Below are 25,720 nucleotides of genomic sequence, written 5' to 3' on the forward strand. Positions count from 1 at the left end.
TAATAGATCACGTTACTTCTGCGTTGAAATTATCTCTTTCCATGATAATGCATTCGCGAGGACCGCCGCATGGAAAGGGTTAACGACTCTTGACTTCCGAACCCCCATATTCTACACACTTAAATCTGAACTCTTAAATCTTGACTCGTGCACGTATTTTCTCAACTATATATCCTTGTACGCGTATGTATATACATTCTCTCTTCCGGTACCTATTTTACTCTTTGTAAAATGTACACTCCGTAGCCATTTCTAAAAGACATTCGAGCACATATATTCATGCATAAGTGGCCATCTTTCGTTCACGCTATAATCTAGTCCAAACACTCTACTCCCGTACATCTAACGCTGTAGACTATTTTATTTGCGCATTTATCGTCCTACTTATCCTCCAGGTATCCGGAGAAAAGCGATTGTGTGTGCCATGAATACTTTGCGCTATAAATTTTTACTCAAAAGTAGAACTTTTTATTCGCGAGCACAAACATCGCGTACGAGTCTGATGCCGAGTCGTTAATTGAGTTTTTTAAACTGTCCCGCTTTTTTTGGACGCCGGTATTTATATGTGGATATACCTGTGAGAAAGTGCACCTGGACCCTGCAGCTGTAAGGCGAGGGTAGAAGATTTATATAGCTCCCTCTCTTCGATTAAGGAAATTTTTCACAGTAATTATTTCATTACGTAAGTTATTAATAAAATTAATTGCAATAAAATGTAAAATAATTAATAAAATTTATTATAATAAAGTATAAAATAATTAATAAAACTAATTGCAATAAAATATAAAATAATTAATAAAGTTAATTAGAATGAAATGTAAAATAATTAATAAAATTAATTAATTCATACAAATTTGTTATTGAAATAAATAATAAATAAAATTTTGCACAGTAATTAAATTAATATTTAATTATTTAAAGAGCAAACGTGCTATGGATTTCAGTATTTTTTAAATACGTTATAAAAATCAATATTTTTTTTATACATATAATCGCAAATTTTTATGATTTCTGAGATATTCACACAAAATTGTCGTTGCTATTATATTTCATTCTGTATGTATATGTCTGTGATACTACGAACATAGCTGTTTTATCTCCTTCTTGGCAAATAAAACGTCGTTTATCGTAATTACGTATACTATACTTTATTTTCATTATACCAGTTTACTTAATATCAATTATGTACCTACATTATATTTAGGTATATGTCGGAAATTTTAACGTTGAATGGTAAAATAGGATTTTCCTTAGGGTTAAAAATCTTCTCCATTTTCTTCAAATAAAATGACAGATTAATTTTTTACTTTTTAGATAATTCTTATCCATCTTAACACTTATCTACAGAATTGGTCCATATATTATATATATATAATAATTAAAATAACATTTTATGTACAAATATTAACAAAAGCATTTGTTAACTATAAAGGGTATAATTATTTATATACTGATAGTTTTATGCCATAGAAAAAATATTTTTTATAATAATCATTGTCTTCTGTATCACCACAAAATGTATTTACGCATAAGAAAAATCACACGTACATGACGTTCGCTGTGAAAGTAAATATTATAAATCGACGAAATTTCAATTTTTTCATTTTGTAAATGATTCCTGTTTCACGTATAATTTCTCATCTGCTGAAAAGAAAGGAAAAAAGAAATTGGAGAAGTCGTAAATCTTTCATGGGAGCAAAAATGGAGACAAAAAGAGACACGTGACAGGAGTAAACAATTATTGATGTATGGTTTCCATGGATAGAAAGTCTTATAGAATCCGATATAAGATGGAAGAGGGAAAAAGCTCTGCTAAAAGGATACGAGAATCGTGAGGCCACGACAGACGTAAATATTATCGTGCACACACTTGCACGAGGTCTCATACATATATAACATTGGTCTCTGCAGATAAGATCTTCATTTATGTGATTAGAAAATGAAATATCGTCGCTGTCACTCGTGTATAAAACCGGATTTCTCATGTAGAATCGGAAAATTCATGCATTTATTCGGGACAGTGATTGAATGGACATTTACTTACTGAAAGTAGAACGGGACTACGAATCAGTTATTCTTCCTGAATAATTTCCAATTTTTCAAATTTATTTGAGTAATTAAAATAACACATTTTTCTCGAGAAAGAAGTAGAAATAAAACATAAAAGATACTATAATATAGCAAAAGTACCCAATACATGTTTATTTCGTTCATTAAATAAATACATAGGCAGTATTAAACATCAAGTTCAAAATAATAACACGAGTTATTATTTATATAATTATATCTCTATTATACTATTTAATTTTGTTATGTAATTTTATTTATTTATTTATTTTTTGTATGTAGTTCATACATTTTTACTTTATTTATTTTACTTATATTAGTAGAAATTTAAAAACAGGTTAATTAAATGGATACAGTTGAAAATAAATTTTTATATGCTTGATTTAGTATATTGATATAATTGTGTAAAACGAAAGTGGTTAATACTAAGAAATGGAACAGGATTATGAATCAATTATTCTTCCTGAGTAATTTCGAATTTTTCAAATTTATTAGAGTAATTAAAATAACACGATTTCTTGGTGAAAGAAGTAGAAATAAAACATTAAAGATACTACAATACAATATAGCAAAAGGAACCAATATATATTCATTTGATTCACTAAATAAATATATAGGCAATATTATTTCTTTTATTTTTGTATATAATTCATACATTTTTACTTCATTTGTTTTATTTATTTTAGTAGAAATTTAAAAACAGGTGAATTAAATGAATATAGTTGAAAATAATTTTTGATGTAGTTGATTTAGCATATTGATATAATTGTATGAAACGAAAGTGATATTAATACTACGAAATAGAACAGGACTATGAATCAATTATTCTTCCTGAATAATTTCGAGTTTTTCAAATTTATTAGAATAATTAAAATAACACAATTTTCTGGAGAAAGAAGTAGAAATAAAACATAAAAGATACTATAATATAGCGAAGGTACCCATTACGTGTTCACTTGGTTGACTAAATAAATATATAGGCAGTATTAAACATTAAATTCAAAATAATAACACGAGTAATTATTTATATAATTATATCCATTTATTACGTAAATTTATTTTCTTTTATTTTTGTATATAATTCATATATTTTTACTTCATTTATTTTATTTATATTAGGAAAAATTTAAAAACAAGTGAATTAAATGGATAGAGTTGAAAATAATTTTTGATTATGAATTAATTATGATTGATTTAGCATATTTATATAATCGTACAAAGCAAAAATGGTTACCACTAAGCTAAAGTAAAGATAGTTCTTTCAGAATATTTTCTGAGATACTTGTTTAATTTTATCTTAATATAGTCTGAAAGTTTGAATACTGCTTCCGTGTGTGGGAATGTGGCCGCCCCTGAGTCCTATTTAATTACGTGTTTTACATGGCGGAGACAGAATAAACGGAATTCTGACTTGCTAAGGTAGAAATTAAACCTTCCACGTATCCCGTAATTATGAATTACTGAGCATTTAGAAAATTATTTTTTCCTTTTATTTCTTTTGCCCTGTGCTGCGCGAAATTTTCTCACTCGACTGATCTTAAAAAAATATACGGCTTTTATTATAGCAATCACAGTTGAGGACCTCTAAAACGTCGAAATTGTCTGTAGCATTAAACAGGAACAGCGTGCCGTCACCATTTTTACATGCAATTCCCCACGGTAATACATTTCAAGAATTATTTAAACAAAACAACATACAACTAAATAAATAATTTTAAACTCCATTAATTTTCAATTACACTAATTCAAAATTACAGCAAGGAACCAATTGAGCCGTTCACTGCACAAATCGATTAACCCCACTTTTTGAGAAATCTTAAATTTAAGTGTCAAAGCACTTGGTACAGTCATAAATTTTTATATTTATAATAACTTTCCCCGATAATTAAGATTAACACCGTTAAACGACCAAAATTTTTTGGCCACTGAATAATGAATAATTTATTTCAGAGGTCGCTTTGATTAACTCCGTACTCTAATGTAAATCGTTGCATAATGCAACTCAAATGCACTAGCAAGCCATGAATGATAACGGTGAATTTTTTAACGCCATCTTATCAGAATTTAAGTAAAATTTAGTAAAATTTAAATTTATTACTTTTTCACTTGCCAAATCGATTAACTCTTCCAGTAACATAGAAATGGTAACAGTACTAACGATTACCTTTTGGCTATTTTTTCTTATAAATTTTATATACCGTTAGATGAAAGTTACATTTGTATTTATGCATTCTACGATATTTATTTCGATTTAAATTATAAAGGGAATTTTAAAAAACAATATACATTATTTCAATGCATTTCTCCACTTTTTGTTTCATCAATTTGTACAGTGAAGGGCTCAATTAACCTAAAAGTAGGTAGTCTAACCTAAAAATTAATGAACAACTTTAATGATAAATATAAAAAGAACATAAAACCGAGTGAATAATATAAAATCTTATTTTAAATATTTCAATTACTATTTAAAATGAAATTATTTCCACATAATCAAAAACGTTACTAACCTAAAAAGTAATCAACGACATCAGAGATAAATAATTTTGCACCTAACCAATTAAAACAGATCATCACACAAATCACAGGGACCTAGAAATAATTCTAAGAATAAACTAGAAGATAAACACGTAGTAGTATAGCTGAACAGTACAGAATTAACTGGCATATTTCAAAGACGGTGTTCAGAGGATTAAAGTTTAAATGTTCAGACAATTGCGGAGAAATCGAAGAGACAGGTACAGAGCACGTTCTGCTTTGGCGTGAAACAATGGTAAACGAACAAGCAGCAAAGCGAGAAATCAATTTAAGCCAGGGAGAAGAGGCGGTGCATTCGACGTGGCCGTATGCAGAAAGATAAGCGTCTTTGTCTTTCGCGAACGTCACTTTCGATTGTCCTTACGAGGTGGCACCACCGGCTGCGGCGGACTGGAAGATTCGCCGAATTTTAACGCCACGTGTCGCCACGTTCCTCTCGAGTCATAACAGTGAAAGATGGTGATCCTCGATTCCGAACTTCACGCGTGTAAACCACGCTTTCAATGTAATTGCGTTGATTGATTGCTAAATTACTTCTCACGGAAATACCTTAACTCCTTGACGGCTTGTAATGGTGCACTCGGTCTTTTTAATTGTTTCATAAATCACCAGGACATAACTCGTAGCATTCCGCAACTAGCGCGTTTATCTGATTTTGATTTAAATGGTAATCTTTTGAGAACGTCGCGCAAATTACACCGATACTATCGTTTGTTTCACGTTGCAACTTTGGTTATACGTTACCATTTGTCGGAAGCAGAATTTTCATAAAAGAAGCAATCGAGTTAGGAATTAAATTAGAAATAGGGAAATTACGGTGTGTCATGGAGAATGAGAAATTCTTTTGTGCATATTTTGCGATTGCAATTTTGGTGTGCCTTGAAGGATGTGCATAGTTTGATAATTATTTAGTTAAGAATTTAGTAGAATATTCAAATTAAATAATAACGAGGATTACATTATTAATTATTAGCAGACATTTTAATAATTTGGAATATAGACTCGTCTCATTTTTAATTTTTCCTTATTTTCAATTATTTTAATTTTCCTTTTAAAATTGGAAGAAAATTTCTTTTCGTTGTATAATTTATGAAATAGCTTAGGTTTTGATAAGAATATTACTAACGAAAATTTATTTGTTCATAAAGGATAAGTCAACAATAAATATTGCAAAAAAATATCTCTATAAGTAAATTCAAGATCAATTTAAATATTTCAATTAGAAAATATATATATATTTTCATAATATTGAGATCTATTCAACAAGTAAAAAGCTTGACATCACACAGTGTAGGTTTGCAGCACTGGTAGTGGTAATACTTGTCTTCTTAGCTTCACTCCACCTTTGAATAATGCAAACCAACACGTACTTGGAGCGTTGCTTGAAAACGATTGAATTTTGTGACGTTGTGATATCGATAAAATTAATAAAAACTAAAAATCAAAAATCAAATTCGATTTTCATAAATATTGAAATTATCTTTCAAAATACAATATTCTGCTTTTTCGTGTAAATTTGTATGTGTTACTGTTATTGGACTAAATTCATAACTCCACATATTTGAATAATTATTTTATATTTTATTTAATAATATATTTTGAATATTTTATTTCAGTAAGTATATATTTTAATTTGAAATGGTTCAAAATATTGTATTCATTATTTGTATCTATGAATTTACAGAAACCACATTATACATAGTAAAAATATTTTATTTTCTTATAGAAGGAAATACAAAGTTAACACAAATGCATCATATAACATTTAAATATCATATTTCCATAATAATTTATTGAAAAAATGATTCTGTTTCAATTCAAGAATTATCGATATATTATGTTTAGAATTTATACATAGGAAAAATAATTATTTTTATTCAAAAAATTCATTCAGTTTCAGGAGAGCTGAATGTTAACAGCCATAACCTCCAATTGGTGACGTACATTTTTGCTATAGTATATGTGGTGTATTTACTATATGATATTTACTACGTAGTTTTATCATATTAATTATACTATAATAATTTTTGAACAAAAAATATATTTTTATAACGTACATTTTTGCTATAGTATATATAGTATATTTGCTATATTATATCATTTACTGTATGAATTTATCGTATTAATTACAGTATAATAATTTATAAACAAAAGGTATATTTTTATTACTGATTGAAGTGAAATTATAAATTGAAGTAAAATAATATATAGTATATTTACTATATGAATTTATCGTGTTAAATTTACTGTAATAATTTATAAACAAAAGGTATATTTTTATTACTAATTTTAGTGAAATTTGTCTTTTTTTAAATTTTACTGTAAATATAATAATTTCTTATGCATAACTAAAATACGTTGTCAATTTGACGTCATGTCACCAGTTGGATGTCAATTGATATTTATATAACTATCTCTATTTTAACAATAGTTGTAAAAATAGCAATAAAATTTGAAACATCATAGGATATTATATCCAAAAGTATTTTTTGAAAACGTTTTAACGTCACCTACAATAACGTGTTATAAAAAATACATCTCCTAATTTCAAAATTCAAAGATTTTTGTAATCTTTTCCAAAATCATTGCAGTGTGAAATGAATGACAGCATAATCTATCCTCCTCAAAACTATGCAATATCTAAAACATCATTTCCTATTTTTCATATCTTTTTAAATATTTCCCACGGAAGATAGAAATGGCGAATCTGTATACACAAGAGTTTAAAATTAATAATACCAGAAGCCCTATAACCAGTGTTAACACTAAATTTAACACCGTGGAGCAAATGATAGGTCATAGTTGACGAAGCAGGCTTTCGAAAAATTGATTACGTCTGTATCACGAGAAAAGTCGCGTAGTCAACTGAGGAAAGCCATAGAATGCAGAATTTTTGCTTAGTCTAGCAATTTTCAGTGTGTCATAAACTCCTCACTGGTGTACCGTGGGAATGTTTCAAACATGGCGATACCGAATATTTATTCAAAGATTCTAACCTCAAAATCATTGTTACTGTTATTTTCAAATCAACGAAAAATATACCTACGTTTCTTTCTGCGTCAAATTTCTCGGTTTGCCCCAGAATTTCGATAATTACTTTATCTATACCTCGAGAAAAATCACTAGTTCGAATAACAATGGATTCAACATCGAAACATTCTTATCCCTGCAATACGATACGAATGTACAATATCGAGCATGTTCGTAACGAAAAACGAAGAAAAAGACAGTAGTCGTCTAACCAGAAACCAAGAACCTCTCTCACCGCGAAAGAATTTCCATTTTCTATTAAAAAGTTACGCTCGAAAAGCGAAAAGGCCGACGAGAGGGAAACGGAGATAAGGCTAAAAGGCGGACTGGAGGAAGGACTGGAAGGACACGTTGTTGCGGGTACGGAAAGTTGGTATTATCAGTAAAAAAAAAGTCGGTAGAGGGCCCGGGTATCTAGATGAAGACGGGAACGTGTCGTCGCGAGACGATACGGGACGAGATTGGCACGACGCTTGCGTGGCGGCGTGACGTCACGTGGATCGATCGGTCGGCGGTGGTTTCGCTGGTGCGATCTGCCGGCGACGTTGGGTAACTTGGCAGGGCGGCTTAAGGCGCCACCAAGGGAGGTTCTTGCGCGACAGCTGAGGAGGGCGCGGAGGGCTGCTCTCGGGGGTCGGAGCGGCGGGCGAGCGGACCGTAGCGTAGCGCGTAGTGGCGAGGGTGGGGAGAGCACCGTCGAGAACGAACGAAACGTACGTACGAACACGAACGACGGAAAGTCGTGGTTAGCGATAGTTCTCCGGGGACGGAGGAGCCGGCTACTCTTCGTCACGTTCCCGTCCACTCTTTGTTCCACTTTTTCCCATTGGTTTGCCGGTGTACGCGGAACCGTTGCACTCAGTCGAATCGTATTGTGATGTTTCGCGGACAGCTCGGCCGCGTGAAGAGTGTACGCGTTTGAGAACGTTGCCGTGTGACGTCCTATACGGAGGAGAGGAAGCACGATTTCGAGACGCAGGTTCAGGGTAATCTTTCGTCCCGTTTCTTTTCTATTCTTCCGCACACGTCTTCGGTATTATTGCTTTTATTTTTCCCCGCCGATTATCGATATCGCTGCGTTCGATGTCAAGGTTAGGAAGTTTTAGCAGATGAATGACCGGTCACGAGTGTTATTTTCTCGGGGACCATCGTTGTTATTTGCTTCGCGCAGATCGGAAAGCAGTTTCTTGTGGATAACGGCTTATGTAAAGTGACGAAAATCGGACGGAGTTTGTGAATAGTTGAAAATTAGGATAACATTAACGTAACAGGAATTAGAAAATTCGCTGGGTTAGTATATTCGAATTCTCACCGTTTTTAATCCTATATACTCAACGAAGTAACGTTGAACAGTTAAAAATAAATTAGACCAAGGTCGATCGCATATCGTTTAAATATGCAAATCAGCTACGTGAGTTTTCTTTATTTTCTCCTTGCAATTTTCAAAGAAAAGAAAATTAAAAAATTAAAAAATTAAAAAATAGAAAAATAAATTTTAAATTTATGTAGACTATAGATCCTGGAAAAATTATTCGATTAGTTTTGAGTAATTTGATTTATTTGAATAATTATTTTAAAAAATCATTTTCTCTTCGAGAAAATTAAATATTGACAATTGGATTAGGTAATAAAATATTGTTTTTGGTATTAATTGAAATATATTTTTCGGTTATTCTTTGAAAGAGGTAGGTTTTCAGTGTCTCCTACGTTTCCTCTGGATCTTCGCGCGATCCACGCTGTCTAGATCATATAGATCCATGAAAGTATTAAAAAGAGAAAGAAAAATAGGAAATTAAAAAATTCGTTATTTTTGAATTAGGTTCAGACAGAAATGTTGATATCGGTAAATTAAAATTGAATTGAAAAGTTTAAGAAATTGAGTTTTATTTATTGGAAATAAAATGAGAAAAGAATCTAAAATCTTGGACGAGGACTCAGCTGTAACTTTCCCCGGCTTTCTTTACTTTCCTCCGGGCTATCTTCGAAGCATAAAATCATCTTCATTCTATTAATACAATTCAGGTTTATCGTTGTATTGTGTTCATTGTACTCTGAATTAGCTTGGAATCCCTTGCAACTTGGCTTTGCTTCTACCTTTACAAACTCTTTTGAATTCTCCAGTAATTTTTCCAATTTTTCTTTTGATAGTAAAATAAATAATTTTCTAACTTGTATTTCTATATTGCATTATAATCAGTATTACTATGGTAGTATTATAGTACTGATACAGTAATTTTAGTAGTATTATTTTAGTGCTAATAGTAATGCTATATTATTTATATTAATATTTTTTAATACACGTAATTCTTTATCATATACATAATTTTATTTTGTTTTTAATTTAAATAACTATAGTTTAAGCACAATATTTAAAATTAAATTTTACTCACGTGGATGAACATTATTAAACCATACATAGGATAATGAGTAAAAGAAAACTTAGATTTCAGAGAAACTTATTCAAATCAAAATTATTTTGGTCCTGTATACTGATCAGTGTATAGTATATTGGTTATAGAAATTAGATAATTAAATATTATTATATACAGAATAATAAGTAACCAAAAATATAATTAAATTTTAGGAAAATGTAATAGAATCATCAAGATAAAAATTATTTTATCTTTCTACTTATTTTTGGGTGTATTATACATTAGTTAGAAAATATTAGAGAAATGAATATTACTAAACTATATACACAATAATAAGTAATAATAAATAGAAATTAAATTTCAGAGGAACCTATTGAAATTAAAATTATTTTACTTCTGTGTTTATCCTTCAGTAAGTAAAAGATGCCTTAGTCTTCAATAAATAAAAGAAAAATTTGGTCTTAGGAAAATTTGTTGCAATCAAAATTATTTGAATTTTCTATTTATTCTTCAGTCTATAATATATTGTTCATATAAAATAAAAATTATTTTACTATGTAAATATCAGATAAATAAACATTACAAAACTATACGTAGAATAATAAATAAAAGGAAACGTAGGTCTGAGAAAAATTTATTAAAATCAAAAATCAGTTTATATCTGTTTATCCTTCAATGCATAATACATTGCTTAAAGGATAAAATAAATAAATATCACAAAACAATGCATTAAGTAATAAAGAAAAGAAAAATTAATTGCAATCAAAATTATTTTACTATTTAAATATGAAATAAATAATAGTTACAAAGCTATACACAATAATAAAACAAAATATAAATCTAAGAAAAATTTATTAAAACCAAAAATTATTTTATTTTTGTTTACCCTTCAGTGCACAATACGATGCTTACAAAACATAAATATAAATAAATATCACTAAACTATGCAATAAATAATAAGGAAAAGAAAAATTAATTGCAATCAAAATTATTTTACTATTTAAATATGAAATAAATAATAGTTACAAAGCTATACACAATAATAAAACAAAATATAAATCTAAGAAAAATTTATTAAAACCAAAAATTATTTTATTTTTGTTTACCCTTCAGTGCACAATACGATGCTTGCAAAACATAAAATAAATAAATATCACTAAACTATGCATTAAATAATAAAGAAAAGAAAAATTAATTGCAATCAAAATTATTTTACTATTTAAATATGAAATAAATAATAGTTACAAAGCTATACACAATAATAAAACAAAATATAAATCTAAGAAAAATTTATTAAAACCAAAAATTATTTTATTTTTGTTTACCCTTCAGTGTATTATGCATTGAAACAACGAATAACTAAATATTACTAGACTCTACATAAAATAACCAACAATGATTTTAGTACTTATTAGTATTTTATCTCTCGACATACTCTTCGCTGCAAAGTACCATACCTACCACGAAATACCAGTGTTACGCAATCACTTTAACCATTTCCCACGTGACGTGTGCAGTCCGTAAGAACTTACTGCTTCAGCATCGTGGAAAAGTGAGTGCGGGAAGCTTGTAAAGAAATGTCGGAAAAGCATTATTAGAAGCAGAACGCGTTAATCGCATTAGCCAGTAAGGTCTTGCACCGGCGGTGTGCTCACGTAAGCACAGTAATCCTAATCCTACGCGCGTGATTCGTGAATTATTAATCGCACGAGTCACGGGACTTGCCAGCATTTGCATCGGCGAATTTGTTAGTTGGAGACTCGTCTAAATGCAAAGTAAACACATCCACCTGCGATCGGACGCTCGAGCGTCGACTTATACTACTTACGAGCTAATTAGTCAACGTCGTCGTGTCCCATGCAGGATCTTCAGATCTACCGCGTCAGCTTAACAACCGCTATCGATTCCATTTTTATACACGCTTCCATCGTTATCTCTCTTCGTCTATCTGGACATCCAATTTATCTGTCAACGGGGAATATCCTTCTTTCGCCTGTGGAAACGACGTGGCCGCTGTTAATAAATCATCGGCTACAAGGCTGCTAGCTAGATTCTTGGAAGTTCTCCAGCGTCACGTCGTTTCGATTTTTCAGCCTAATCACGCGACGTATGCTTTCGCGTTGTTACCAAAGCACCGCGGGGCAGGCCAGGGTGTGGAAGGGAACGTCGGGGTCAAGTTTGAAAATAAATAGAACAGCTCGTCCACCCCGAGATCCGCGAGGGTGGAAAAACGACGACTCGACTAACTTCTGTGCAATTTTAATTGGCAACGATCACGAAAGTCTGTGCCCAGAAAGAGAACAGAGCCTCGTGGACAGCGCTCATCGATTCAGAAAGGCTTGCAGGACAGACACTGTCCGCCGAGTGGATTGACTCGTGGATCTAATCTCGCTAATAGAGCAATTTCTATACGATTCCAATCCACCCTCATTTGACACGATTCATACGGCCGCGCGCGGTAGCTGCTTTTTCAAACGCCTCCAGCCTTCTGTCAGAGATTCCTTACAAAAAGAGCTACTAGGCTCTGCCATTGTCTAGCACGTCCCAGCTTTTATATTCCACGCGTTAACTCAGCCAGGTGTCTCCGCATAGAGAAGTTCCACCACTGTAATACGCTCGCTGTTTGTTGTTGCTTCGCGATTTTTCTTCTGGATAACTGTCGGAGCGAGCTACGGATTTGAATTATTGGATGTAGGATGCTGCTTTTGTAGGAGGTGTACGGAGTATGTTATTTGTGGGGAAAGAATTGGAAATATTGTAGAGTGTAGTATTAAACATTTGCACTCGAGAGGTGAGCTTTAATCACCATTTTATAACATTTGGAAGATAGATATTAATTAATATGTCAGATTTAACACTTTGCACTCGAGAGGTGAGCTTTAATCACCATTTTATAACATTTGGAAGATAGATATTAATTAATATGTCAGATTTAACCCTTTGCACTCGAGATGTGCCTCTAAGTCACCATTTCATAAAATTTCGAAGCTCGATGTTAATTAGTATATTAAATTTAAAATAATGTAACAGTGTGCGAGGTATCGAAATTGAATAATTCTACGTGTTAATTATTACACGATTTCTTATTTGCTGCTCAAAAACTATCAGCCTTATGGAAGAAAATTTGTCAACTTGTACCCCTCTTTAGCCAAAAAATCGTCGAACGCAAAGGGTTAATGTAATGTAACAGTGTGCAAAGTATCGAAATTAAATAATTCTACAATTCTATTATTGTACAATTCTTTATTTTCTGGCCAAGAAAGTATCGTTAGCTTTTTAGTAGAGAATCATTGATTTTCTACTCTTCTCTGGCCAAAAAATCCTCGAGTGCAAAGGGTTATTATAATAATATTTGTATTAATGAATGCAGGAATTAGTAGTATAAATATAAATTGTAAATTTGTACAATTCTATTATTGTACGATTCTTTATTTACTGCTCAAAAAGGTATCGTCAGTTTTTTAGTAGAGAATTGCTCTTCTCTAGCCAAAAAATCCTCGAGTGCAAAGGGTTATTATGATAATATTTGTATTAATAAATGCAGGAATTAGTAGTATAAATTTAAATTGTGGAATATAACACTGGGTTTCGAACAAAGACTTCGTTATCTGTCGGGAAAAAATTTGAAATAATAACATGGAGTGTAGTACTAATAGAATAATATTGATATTAATAAATGTAGAAATTAGTAGTATAGATTTAAATTATTGGACATAGTGCTATTTTTACCATAGACAGACTTTATTATTTATAATAAAAGAATTTGAAATAATAATGCATTGTGTTGTAACAACAGAACAATATTTTTACCAATAAATGGAGAAATTAGTAGTATAGATTTAAATTATTGAACGTAATACTATTTTTGAGGTATACAGATTTTATTATCTTCAGGAAAAGGAAATTTTAAACAGTAATATACAGTATAGTATTAGTAAAATAATATTTCTACTGTATCATTTGTATCAATGATGAAATTAATAATACAGATTTAAATTATTGGATGTACTGCTATGTTGGAGAGATATAAATCCTATAATTTTAAATAGTATCTATTACAGTATAATATTAATAGAACAAAATTTGCACCAATAAATTAAAATATTTATAATATAAATTTCAATTATTGGATATAATGTTAATTTTAACATACTCAACTCCTTATTATTTATAGTAGAAAAACTAAAATAATAATACATTATAATAGAACAAAATTTGCACCAATAAATTAAAATATTAGTAATGTAAATTTCAATTATTGGATATAATATTAGTTTTAACACACTCAACTTCTTATTATTTATAGGAGAAAGACTAAAATAATAATACACTACAAAGCATTAGTAAATTAAAATTTATACCCATAATTTGAAATTTGGATATCATAGATATAAATTATTAAATGTAGCATCAATTTTAATAATACATTATACAGTATTAATGAAACATTAATATCACAGATATAAATTATAAAATACGCGTACAATTTTAATCTGTACAAATAATTTTTATTATTTGTAGAAGAAGGAGAAACAACATTTTTACCAGTATCAAATATTAAATAGAGTAAAATACCAATAATATAATAAATACCAAAACCTAGTCAGTGCACAATTATAGCACTTTGACAAGAAAGCAATAATTTCAATCAAACAAGTACCAACCTTTACATATTATTAAACCCTAACACTCACTACCCGTCAAACATACTAATCAAGTCTGAAAGACAAAAGAGAAGAAACGAAAAATGCTTATCTTACGTTAAAACGATATTAATTATGACAACACATACTCGAGGGGCAAACGCAGGGAGCGTGCACATTATTTTTAATTCGATATTCTTCACAGCAGCAGCCTCGCGTTACGCGTAAACATTAACGAGAGTCGCACGTGCTTTTTTTAGATACGTGGGTGGTTCGAGGCGAGAGTTGTCAGGGGTGAAAGAACTGGTGACCTCGAGGAGGGTGCAGAAGAGACCCTCGGCAAACGTTGTAAGGTCGGATGGAGGTTGCATCGGGAGCAGTCCAGGAAGCGGCGGCGTCATCGCGGGCGGCCTGCTAGGCGGTTGCAGCGGTGGCAACGACGCCTTAGCAGAGTTAACCATCGAGGACCTGGCATCTATTCCCGCCGGAAATCACACCTCCGCCAATCACACAGGCCATTCCTCTCATCACAAGGTCAGCGAACTTGCTAAATCGATATTTCGTCGCTGGTGTCGTTCATCCTTTAAGCAAAGTCCAAAATAAACGTTACCAAACAGGATAATACTCGAGCCAACTTGTTTCTCCATGTTCTGTATTGATTATTCCTGGGAACAAAGTTTGTCGTTTTAGTGACAGTTTGATAGCATCTGTTTTGTATATTACTTTCATAGATTTTCATTGATGTATCACATGTACACTAACTGACAAAAGTTGAGGAATAAACAGATATACAATAATTTTGTTACATGTCTATAAGTCATAATAGATAATTCTAATGAAAATAATAATAGAGCAATAAGATTTGCAAATTTTGGTATATATTGTATTTTCTGAGATGTATGGATAAAAATTAGAAAATGGCTCTTACAAGATATTTAAAGCAAATTATTATTTACTGTATTAAGATAATTCTAATGAAAATAATAATAGAACAATAAGATTTGCAAATTTTGGTATATATTGTATTTCCTGAGATGTATGGATAAAAATTAGAAAATGGCTTTTGCAAGATATTTAAAGCAAATTATTATTTACTGTATTAATTATCCATTAGAACTAAATTTGTCGTTTTAATGAAAGTTTAGTAGCATGTGATATATGATTTTCTGCCATTTTCGTGCATTACTTTGATATATTTTCATTGGTGTATCACATGTACACTAACTGACAAAAGTTGAGGAATAAACAGTTATACAATAATTTTGTTACATATTTACAAGTCATAATAGATAATTCTAATGAAAGTAATAATAGAATAGTAAGATTTGCAAATTTTTGTATATATTTTATTTCCTGAGATATATGGATAAAAATTGGAATTAGGCTCTTACAAGGTATTTCAATTTTTAAAAAATTATTGATTATTTCCTGCTGTTATAGTCTCTTATTACTTAGGAAGGACAGGAATCTTCTTTTTATTAAAAGATAATAAGAAATGTATCTTAGAAGATAACAAAATATACTTTAAAAACTGACAGGTGATTACTTTGTTTCTTAACTTTTGTTAATGAGTGTACAATGAGGGAATTAATACTATAGAATGTGCTTTATAATTAGAAACATTCTAATAGGTGTATCTACCAAAATTTTTGACATTATCTTCATTATTTCTTAACTTTTGTCAATAAGAATATATGTAATTAGAAAAATAATATTATTCAATGTATTCTATAAATAGAAGTATTGCAGTAGTATTATACAGATAACATTTTCTAACTCTTCTACCAATTTTTCTTTATTTTTTATCATTTCTTACCTTTCCGTATTATAACAATTAATATAATCAACAACTACTTTAACACGTAGTTTAATAACGTTAGTTATCCTTATTGGTAACGTGTCTTTGCTATATTTATCATTATCCATAACTGCATAGTTATTCTAACCTCTCCATATATGGGCTCTCCATATATAGATGCAAATTGATATATCCAATACCAAAGGCAAACAACCTTAAGCATACCTAAATTTCAAAGGCAATTTTAATCTATACCGTTCAAATAATTGCCTGGCATTTGCATCGTTTAAACAGTATCCGCACAAATATTTACGTTACCTGCGATCAAACAGCGATCAACGATAATTGCACTCTCGTGCGAGCGATAGCGCTGCGAGCGCCTAAACGTCGCAGCCTGCTAAACATCATCGCTCATTTTTGAGCGGGGTCTAAAAGTGCGCAGTTCCGCGCATGAATGACACTAATAGCAGCGAGATGGCGCGTCGAGCGCGCTACGCTTTTCTCCCTTTGTTCGCACGCCCCATCATTTTCAATCAAAGTAATCCGGCAGTCGCTTGTTCATTAAACACGCAGCGATAAACACGACGTATCGGTTCAGCCGACATATCAATTAGGTTTTTATTAATCAGTTGACATCGAATTGCACGGTAAACACAGTGGGAAATTAATTAAGCTTAAATCGGGGTTACGGTGGATCGATTCCTTCGGTGCAAACGGTAACAAGCTGTGAAACAATGCGCATTACACAGGCTTTTACGTATATTCGCGTGCATAAATGGAGACACTGAGATAGAATAGGTCTGATTCGGCAGTGATTGCGGTTTCTTCAGTCGAATCGCTCTTATTACGCCGGGCGCGTTCGCATGGTCGACGATGCGAGTGCTACTCCGCGTAATTATTGAAGACACATTACGTTCTATTGCCTAATTATTCAACCAGTGTGTACACGGTCTCGCCAAAACGTAGGCCGATGACGCATAAGCGCGTATGCGAGTCCCAGCGCAAACAATGAAATTACAAAGCGTCTCTGCATGTGCGTCAGCTGTTGCGTCGTGCAGCTGCCATATACCGGGTGGCTTCTTTTACATGTTTCACTCGCGGTCCATTGGGAATCGAATCATCGTTGAAATCGAATTAAACAGCCTTTGTTGCTCTGACGTGTCACTTCTTCGATTTTATGGTTAATTTACCATAAATGGAAAATTTATAATTATTAGTTACAAAAATTTGTATTCTCATTCTTTGCACTCCCATGTGAATTTTCGAAGGCTACCAATCAATTTTTTTTCATATTCCATTAAAATGAAAATATTTTTTGGGAAATATATTACAATTTAATTTGTAGAGAAATTTAGAAAAGTACACAAATTTAATGTGTGCGTAATAATAAAATGTAAAATGGCGACTATATGGCAGAATATGAGTGGAAAAGGTTAATTTTTCTTTTAAAATCCTAATATTGCAAATCAATGTTGAAACACTCGTTTCTTCTATACTTGTAACTATATTGGATATTTAAAAAGATATTTTTATTTATATTTTCTTAAATATTTTTAAAAAATATTGTCTTATTATTATGACTTAGTATCAAAAGGTATAGGATATAATACTGTTTTATTTTTACTCGCTTTGAATTATCTTTTGGTTCCATATTCTCTTTTCTGGTAAGCTTTTCATGGTCTACATGACCGTTTTTAAGCTTTTGATTAAAAATTCGGTATTCAGTGCTTTTGTGTCACTTGACTTTGCAATTCTTCTCCTAATATACATATAATCAGTGTTTCAATGTCATCTTTTATTCCACTTTTTTGAGATCCTTTCATTCTTTCACCCGCCATTTGACTGAGCTTAGTTTAGCGTTGATATATATGTTAGGTTATGTTAAACTGTATTCTGTTCGTGGCTTGGACCTACCTAAATAATCTTTGGCATTATAAATTTTTCGGTAGCAAAATATCTAACGTGGTTAATACATTTTGTACGACTTTGATGGTACTTTTACCATATTTTAGCTTCTAAAATATTCAACAACGTACGTTTTCTCTTCGACGCCATTAGCCACGAAACACTCGGGCGTATAATGCCTATTTCACGCTGGAGGAAGAGAAGCAATATATCCTTTGAATAATAGAACACGTGGATGCTGAAATATTTGAATGGAAGAGCACTGGTAGTGGATACCAGAGATTCATCTATATTTTAAAAATAAGATACCTAATAGAATTAATCTTTTCGTTGTTCAGTAAATTTGAGGCATGTAATCAGAATAATGAATGGGTTACTGAATTTCAAAAAGGGAACAATATTTTTACGTTTTATCACGAGATAATACTATTACACGGAAAACGAAAAAATAAAGCCTTATTCACACGAAAATATTCATCAGACAAACGGTGAGAATCCCAAAAACAACGAAAAGTTAAAAAATTAAAAAAAGATATCAATATTTGTACAGTCTATCATAAACTAATACCATTGCGCGGAAAACGAAAAACTAAAGTCTTATTCACACGAAAACATTCGTCAGACGCACAGCGGGAACGCCAAGAACTACGAAAAAGTTGAGAAATATATTTTTACCCTCTATCAAAACTTAACCCTTTGCACTCGGCGATCTTTTCGTTACAGAATCATAATAATTGGAAGACTTGCTGCCATAAAGTTGACGATGTTTTCAAAACGGTAACTAAGAAGTGCAGATTAATTGTAAGACGTAGAATTATTTTATCTCGATATTCCACGCGTCGTTGACAATTTTAAATTCGAGATATTAACACGTTGACTGCCATTGGGGTCACCGGTGACCGGCACTCGACTTGACGGTGGCGCCACGGGGGCTACCGGTGATCGGCGGCGCGACCATTAGTAAAAATACATAATTAGAGTAAATATCGATACTGATAAATTTTTAACTAGAACCATTGTTACTATAATGGTTCGAAGAAATTAATGCCATACGGAACATGCAAAAATAATTTTATTTATACAAAGAAAAGGTGAACCAAAACAGCCGGCACAATATGTCGCCACTTTTTTAGCGCAATTCTTTGCTCTCATTCTTCCTAGCTGATTTGAATTATTTTCATAGCACACTTTGCAAAATCGCCTTACATTTCGCACACTTCCAGGTTTCTTTTTAAATTCGCGACGACGTTTTTTCTGTACGTAATTGCTCGATGAAATGCAATCTTCGTGATCGGAACATTTCACTAAATACATCGCTAACTTCATCCTAAAATCGGGAATTGAAATATTTTTTCGAGTTGCTTTTTAAACAATCGATAATGGCAAAAATGGTCTACAGCGCCGCGGGGGTCACCGGTGACCCTACCACGAAAAATACATTAAACCCGATTATACAACTCACCTTATCTGTTGTAAATAATATTTCAACATAATATGCATCGCATAATAAAATATTCATGTTGGCGCCATGGGCGAACCACGTAAAATGCGCGTGGCAGTCAACGTGTTAATTAACAATGATCTCTAGAATTTGATTAAATGGCGACTGAGAGTCGCCTCTCGAGTGCAAAGGGTTAATATCGTTACGCGCAAACGAAAAAGCAAAGTTTCATTCACACGGAAACATTGAACCGGCAAACAACGAGAATGCCAGGTTAACCCAACATCGGTATTTCCGTCGGTAAACTGAAACTGAAGCATGCTTACATCAGAGGGGGTCGCATAACGCGTGCATCAAGGCACTGAGCGAATCAAAGTCTCTTTGATCACGGGAGCAATCTTCTAGGTGATCTGTGCCCTTTCAAACCGAGACTTCCCCTGTCGGCTATTCGCCTTTGCTCTAAAATTTTTCTTTTTTTTTCCCCCGTTCACTAGTCAATCGGTTTTCGTCCCCTGCTTCGTTCACCCGTTCCAATTTAACTTGGTTCCTTGTGTCGTGTGCGTTTATTTTCTCCCCTTTTATTCCCTCTTAATATACGCCTGGCATCTCTGTAACACTGCACGTTGCATTTGACCCCCTTTTCCCTAATAGCCTCATTCACACTGGCCTCCCTTTTCCCGTGCATCATACGCCAGCGCCGCCTGCCGGCGGAAGTTTAGATGTCTCGCTCGCGTGCGTCTTGCGCCATCTACCCCTGAATAAGAGGCTCGGAGGACCCGTCAGGTATCTACCAACTTCCCGGGGCACTCTTATCGTCGCAAATAAAGAACAAAAGAGGGAATAAAAAGATAACAACTATCCAACTCTCCGCCATTGTCGTTCGATTCCTCGCCGTCGTTCTTTCTTATGGCTTTCTTAACTTCCTCAACCCCCTCTTCCTACCCAGTCGTCCATCTTTTTCCTTTCAAATTTCTATCCATCCTCGGGCCACACTGCCTTTACATTTTTCATCGATATTTTCGATGTTTCGCTCTTCCCTGCGGCTCCAGTGGTTTCTCGAAATATTTCCTCGAGTAAAAGCATGGTTCCTAGTACCTAGCTAGGTGGTAGTACCCTTATACGTGCATTTCTCCGGAGTTTCTTCGGTTTCAGCAACGTCTTTCGCGCTTTGTCCACGAAGTGGAGAGGAAAATGCTGTGTTTTCAAGTTTCCCCGGTTTAATTTGAGATGCACTCGCGACCTGTTTCGTTGTAATAAATTTTACGAGTTATAAGATAGTGCCCCCGAAGTTCTCTCGAGTCAACTGTGTTAACGAGCATCGTAATTAGGGGAGGCACTTTAAATTCTCCAGACGCTAATTTTCATTTCCGCGTGGAAAAGGGTAAAAGGGTACGGGGAAAAAGCATTCGTACTAACTTCGAGAAATATGAAAAATCGATGTCAGAGTGGGGTTGTTTACCAAACATCGCTGTTAACGGCGCAGACTTCTCGACCCAATTCCTCGATCACCAGAGAATCTTCACTTTCCTCTTGTCTCTACTTCTTTTGCCAGTGAATCTCTACGTGTGAATCTAATTGCATTAGTATGGAAGCTGAAGTTGTTCATTTGTATTCCACGTGATGTTTCAATATTTCTTTATAAATTTATGTTATCTATGTCTACAAGTATAAAATAAAAATTTCTATATCGTAATAGCGATTAATTGAGGTTGGTCATCTTTCTGATACTATCTTTACAGTTTATTCTTTCGTAATGTGGAAACTCCGCGATGGACGAGTTAATTAAGCCTCGAATAGCAGACCGTAGATGAACGACGCGACGAACCGACACCGGGTCACTTTTGACCTATGTCTAAATTTTTACTATACTTGCTTTGAACCTAACTTTTTAGTGCAGAATATTACCCAATAATATTTATAATATGAAGAGCAGAGGAGTTTGTTTAAAAAATATAAAATTTTATAAACTGTCACAAGAATTTAATATTTTATTGCGTTTTAAATAATTTAATATAAATTATATTAATTAATAAAAATATAAAATTTTATTATTTCTTATTTATGAGCACTAGGTGCATATTGCAATTCAGGCTCATTGTCACTGACACTTGCATCGCTATCTCTATTCGATGATACCTCGTCATTATGATTTTCTTCGCGTTGTGAAAATTTATAAAATGAAGAGATATTTGACCCATCGTTTCTTTTCGCTGTTATACTAAATACTGCCAGCTGGAGATGTTCGAACTCTGCACGCAGTCAGTATTTTATGCTACAGTGCTAAGAGAGTAGGGTTTGCAGGCGTTGCTGCTCCTTCGCTACGCTGAAACATCGGGTCATAATGATATATTTTCTTCAACTGGATGACTGAATCTACAAATCTGCGAAGTTTCAACTAAATCAATGACCCGAAGGACTTGCACTCTCCTTTTGAGTCCAGAACCAAGGTTCCAATTGTAGAATTGCAGAAAAATAAATACGTAAATTTCGTAAGGGGTCACATGACCCTTCATGGTACACATAAAGTATGCAAAGAATTTTTCTCGGTAAAAGATAAGTCAAGAGAAAAACGGAAAGGCGAGAAATTAACACGTTCGTCGCGTAACGCGATTCGGTCGAGTTTCTCGCGGGGCCCGAATCCTACTGTCTGAGCGCTAGAACGTTATCGGACCGATGATTCGGATGCGTCTAGTACAGACACCGCTCGTTAGATGTTGGTCAACGGACCCTATTTACAATTTTCCATTTCCTGCAATCGTTTTGAATTACTATCAGCAAACTTGCATTTTGCAAATAACCAAACGATAGAACAGAGTAGCAGACTTGGTAAAGTTTTACCACTCGTAAACATATTGACAGACAATTACGAAAAATGTAAAAACACAACGACCTATTGTTCCAATTGTCCAAAATCACGTCAAATGTGTTTAGACTGTTTCAACGAATACCACGCGACATAGTGTAATGTAATATTTTATCCTAAATATAAATTAATAAAAAATATAGTATAATGTGTATATTTTTCATATTTTTATGTTGTATATCCTATATTTATAATTCAGTGCTTATTCCATTAAATTCCTTTTAAAAATCCAGCTGAAAATCCTATTTAACTTGAACAAGAAGAGCATTGACGAAAGACGCGGCGACGAACATGTTAAATAATCAGCTGATATAAGAATTTACAACGGAAAATTAGATGAACGAAAGAAATAACAACGAACATACGATTTATAAAGTAAATTTTCAAAAGGGTCATTTCACCCCATTTGGTACGTTTAGTGTTAAGTAGCATTGCAGCGAAAGACTCGCCATGCTCGAAATCCGGCGCCATCATTGGCCGAATTCGTATCAGTGGTTCGCAGCGCAAATGGAGTGTTGTAGGATCGGTATCGATCTTCAGTCACCACCCGTGGTGTCCTTCCATATTTTATCCTTTTGTTTCCACCCGGTTGACTTTCCTTAGCCTTTCTTTTCCCGCGACATATCCTATCTCGCGTTCTCCCAAGGCGAGGGATTTGTCAAATCTTCCGCGGGGGGGCGTAAGCAACGTCTCTGTCGGCAGATGGCGCGCGGGGTCCCCGGCGCATCGTCGCGCGAAGCGAAAAGGAACGTGTTTCGCACGGATTGAAAAGAAGGAGAAGGATTAGCGTACGCGTCGCCGTGAGTTATGCAGGCGGGTCACGGCAGGTCGTCGAATGGAATCGATATCTGCTCCGTGAAATAATAACCGTTCTCTTTCTCCCGTCGACCCGTGCGTGTGCGTCCTTTGACGCTCTCCGTCACGCTCGTGGCCGGCAGTTACGCGAACAAACTATGTATAGTCTATAGCCTACGTGCACACGGACTGTACGCGTAGACTACACGCACAGTAGGGTGGGCCCTCGGGCCGTTTTCGCGTCACGTTTATGACTGATAATACGTTCGTGCAGTCTGATCGGCAGCCATCTTGGGGGCTCTGGCTGGCATTGTTCGTGCCGCTGTTGCGGGTAATTAGCGAAGGTATTTTCGTTTACTTTCACGGGACAAACAGGAAGTTCTTACAAAGTTTAACTTAGACACGCGTTCGTTGGACCCACCGCAACATGCGATCGGAATCGAGCCTGGCATTTTTGCACGTAGCAGTTCAGCGAGACTCACAATGAGTGAGTAGCATGACAGCGATGGGTGAACCGAAGGGAAGCACATGTGTTGTGGAATGTAATTGACGTTTTTGGGATTATGGGTTTATAATTGTAAAATAACTACGATATGTACAGTCAGGCACATAAGTATTCGTCCACTTATCGCAGGCGGCGTTTGATAGGGAAAAAGAAGTGAAGGTACACGTAAATTTTGTATTAACCTATTTGGATTATTGGTAGAAAGAAATATCGTGTGGTGAAAGGATCGGGTTTATAGAGATTTAATTTTAAACTTTGATTATATTTTATTCTCTTGCGGTACAAGTGTGCGGATGCTTGAGTCTTGTGAGGTGCGTGATGCAGACGGTAGATTGTCGAAAGAGAGTGTTCCCTCGAACACTTCAGCCAGGTTCTTATAGGCTCTGTGACGACCCATCGCGTCACTCAGTCCTGCTTCGAAAACTGATAATCTTGATGATTCCTCGAAGCAAATATAGATCCCGATGCAGGGTGGCGCCATCCAAATAAAGACTCCTCTCACAAATAATTGAATAATATAGAATTTATAATACATCTATTACAAACATTTAGCACTGGTGAGTCGCAAAAAATATTTCAAAGTAATATATGAAATTAGTTGAGAGCACTATCAATTAAAAAATATCAAGAATTCTATATTACATCTATTCATCCTTTATTACTTATGATAATACTTCCAGTGAACTCACTAGCGCCACCACGATCCATATCTTCAATGAACGCACAGTAAATATTATACGTGCATATCGTTGAATTATTTTTAATTTCACTGGTATAATTTAGCAGTTTCCTCCTTGTACTATGTACTAGTTCACATATACTACATAGTTTTAAATTTTAAGTGTATATACATACATTGGTCACTTTCTAGTGATCCAAAGAAGAATATGAGGCATTCACTGCACAAATTGATTAACTCCACTTTTTGAAAAATCTTAAATTTAAATGTCAAAGCACTTGGTACAGTCATAACTTTTTATATTTATAATAACTTTCCCTGATAATTAGGATTAACACCGTTAAACGACAAAAATTTTTTGGCCACCGAATAATAAATAATTTATTTCAGAGGTCGCTTTGATTAACTCCGTACTCTAATGTAAATCGTTGCATAATGCAACTCAAATGCACTAGCAAGCCATGAATTATAACGGTGAATATTTTAGTGCCGTCTTATCAGAATTTAAGTAAAATTTAGTAAAATTTAAATTTATTACTTTTTCATTTGCCAAATCGATTAACTCTTTCAGTAGCATAAAAATGGTAATATTACCAACGATTACCTTTTGGCTATTTTTTCTTATAAATTTTATATACCGTTAGATGAAAGTTACATTTGTATTTATGCATTCTACGATATTTATTTCGATTTAAATTATAAAGGGAATTTTAAAAAACAATATACAATTCAAATAGTTGCTTACTTTCTGTTTTCTTATTCAGTAAATAAAGAATCAAAAAACGTGGAGTATAACTCGACACAGGAGTGCAAAGGGTTAAACGTAATATTACTGCAGTAGTGCTTCGATGACAGGCTCATTTTCTGCTTCGATTCTGGACGCAAGGTCACCCCCACTTTAATACTGCTTCAAGCGAGTTCTGTGATATATATATTATTACGATGCCGAACAGATCGTATTACATCGTTGGACAACAGTCGAATCTATTTTTCATTTCGCTTTAACTCGTTGTTTCTCGCTCTAGCTAAGAAGGGAGCGAACGAAAACAAATAAAACTCGTGGCTTCAAGGACGCTTACCCCCCCCC

General features: G+C 33.4%; 1 protein-coding gene across 1 annotated transcript in view; it reads left to right on the forward strand.

Annotated features, from left to right (window-relative positions):
- The window catches only part of sick (sickie), a 276,632-nt gene that overhangs the window by 136,067 nt on the left and 114,845 nt on the right, over positions 1-25,720 (forward strand). Inside the window, exon 6 of the mRNA XM_017907427.1 lies at positions 14,908-15,181. Coding sequence (XP_017762916.1) covers positions 14,908-15,181 — 274 coding nt within the window. The remainder of the gene's footprint in view (positions 1-14,907; positions 15,182-25,720) is intronic.

The sequence above is a fragment of the Eufriesea mexicana genome, unplaced genomic scaffold (assembly GCF_001483705.2).
Source record: "Eufriesea mexicana isolate 0111107269 unplaced genomic scaffold, ASM148370v2 scaffold8039, whole genome shotgun sequence".
In the NCBI taxonomy this organism is placed as follows: Eukaryota; Metazoa; Arthropoda; class Insecta; order Hymenoptera; family Apidae; genus Eufriesea; species Eufriesea mexicana.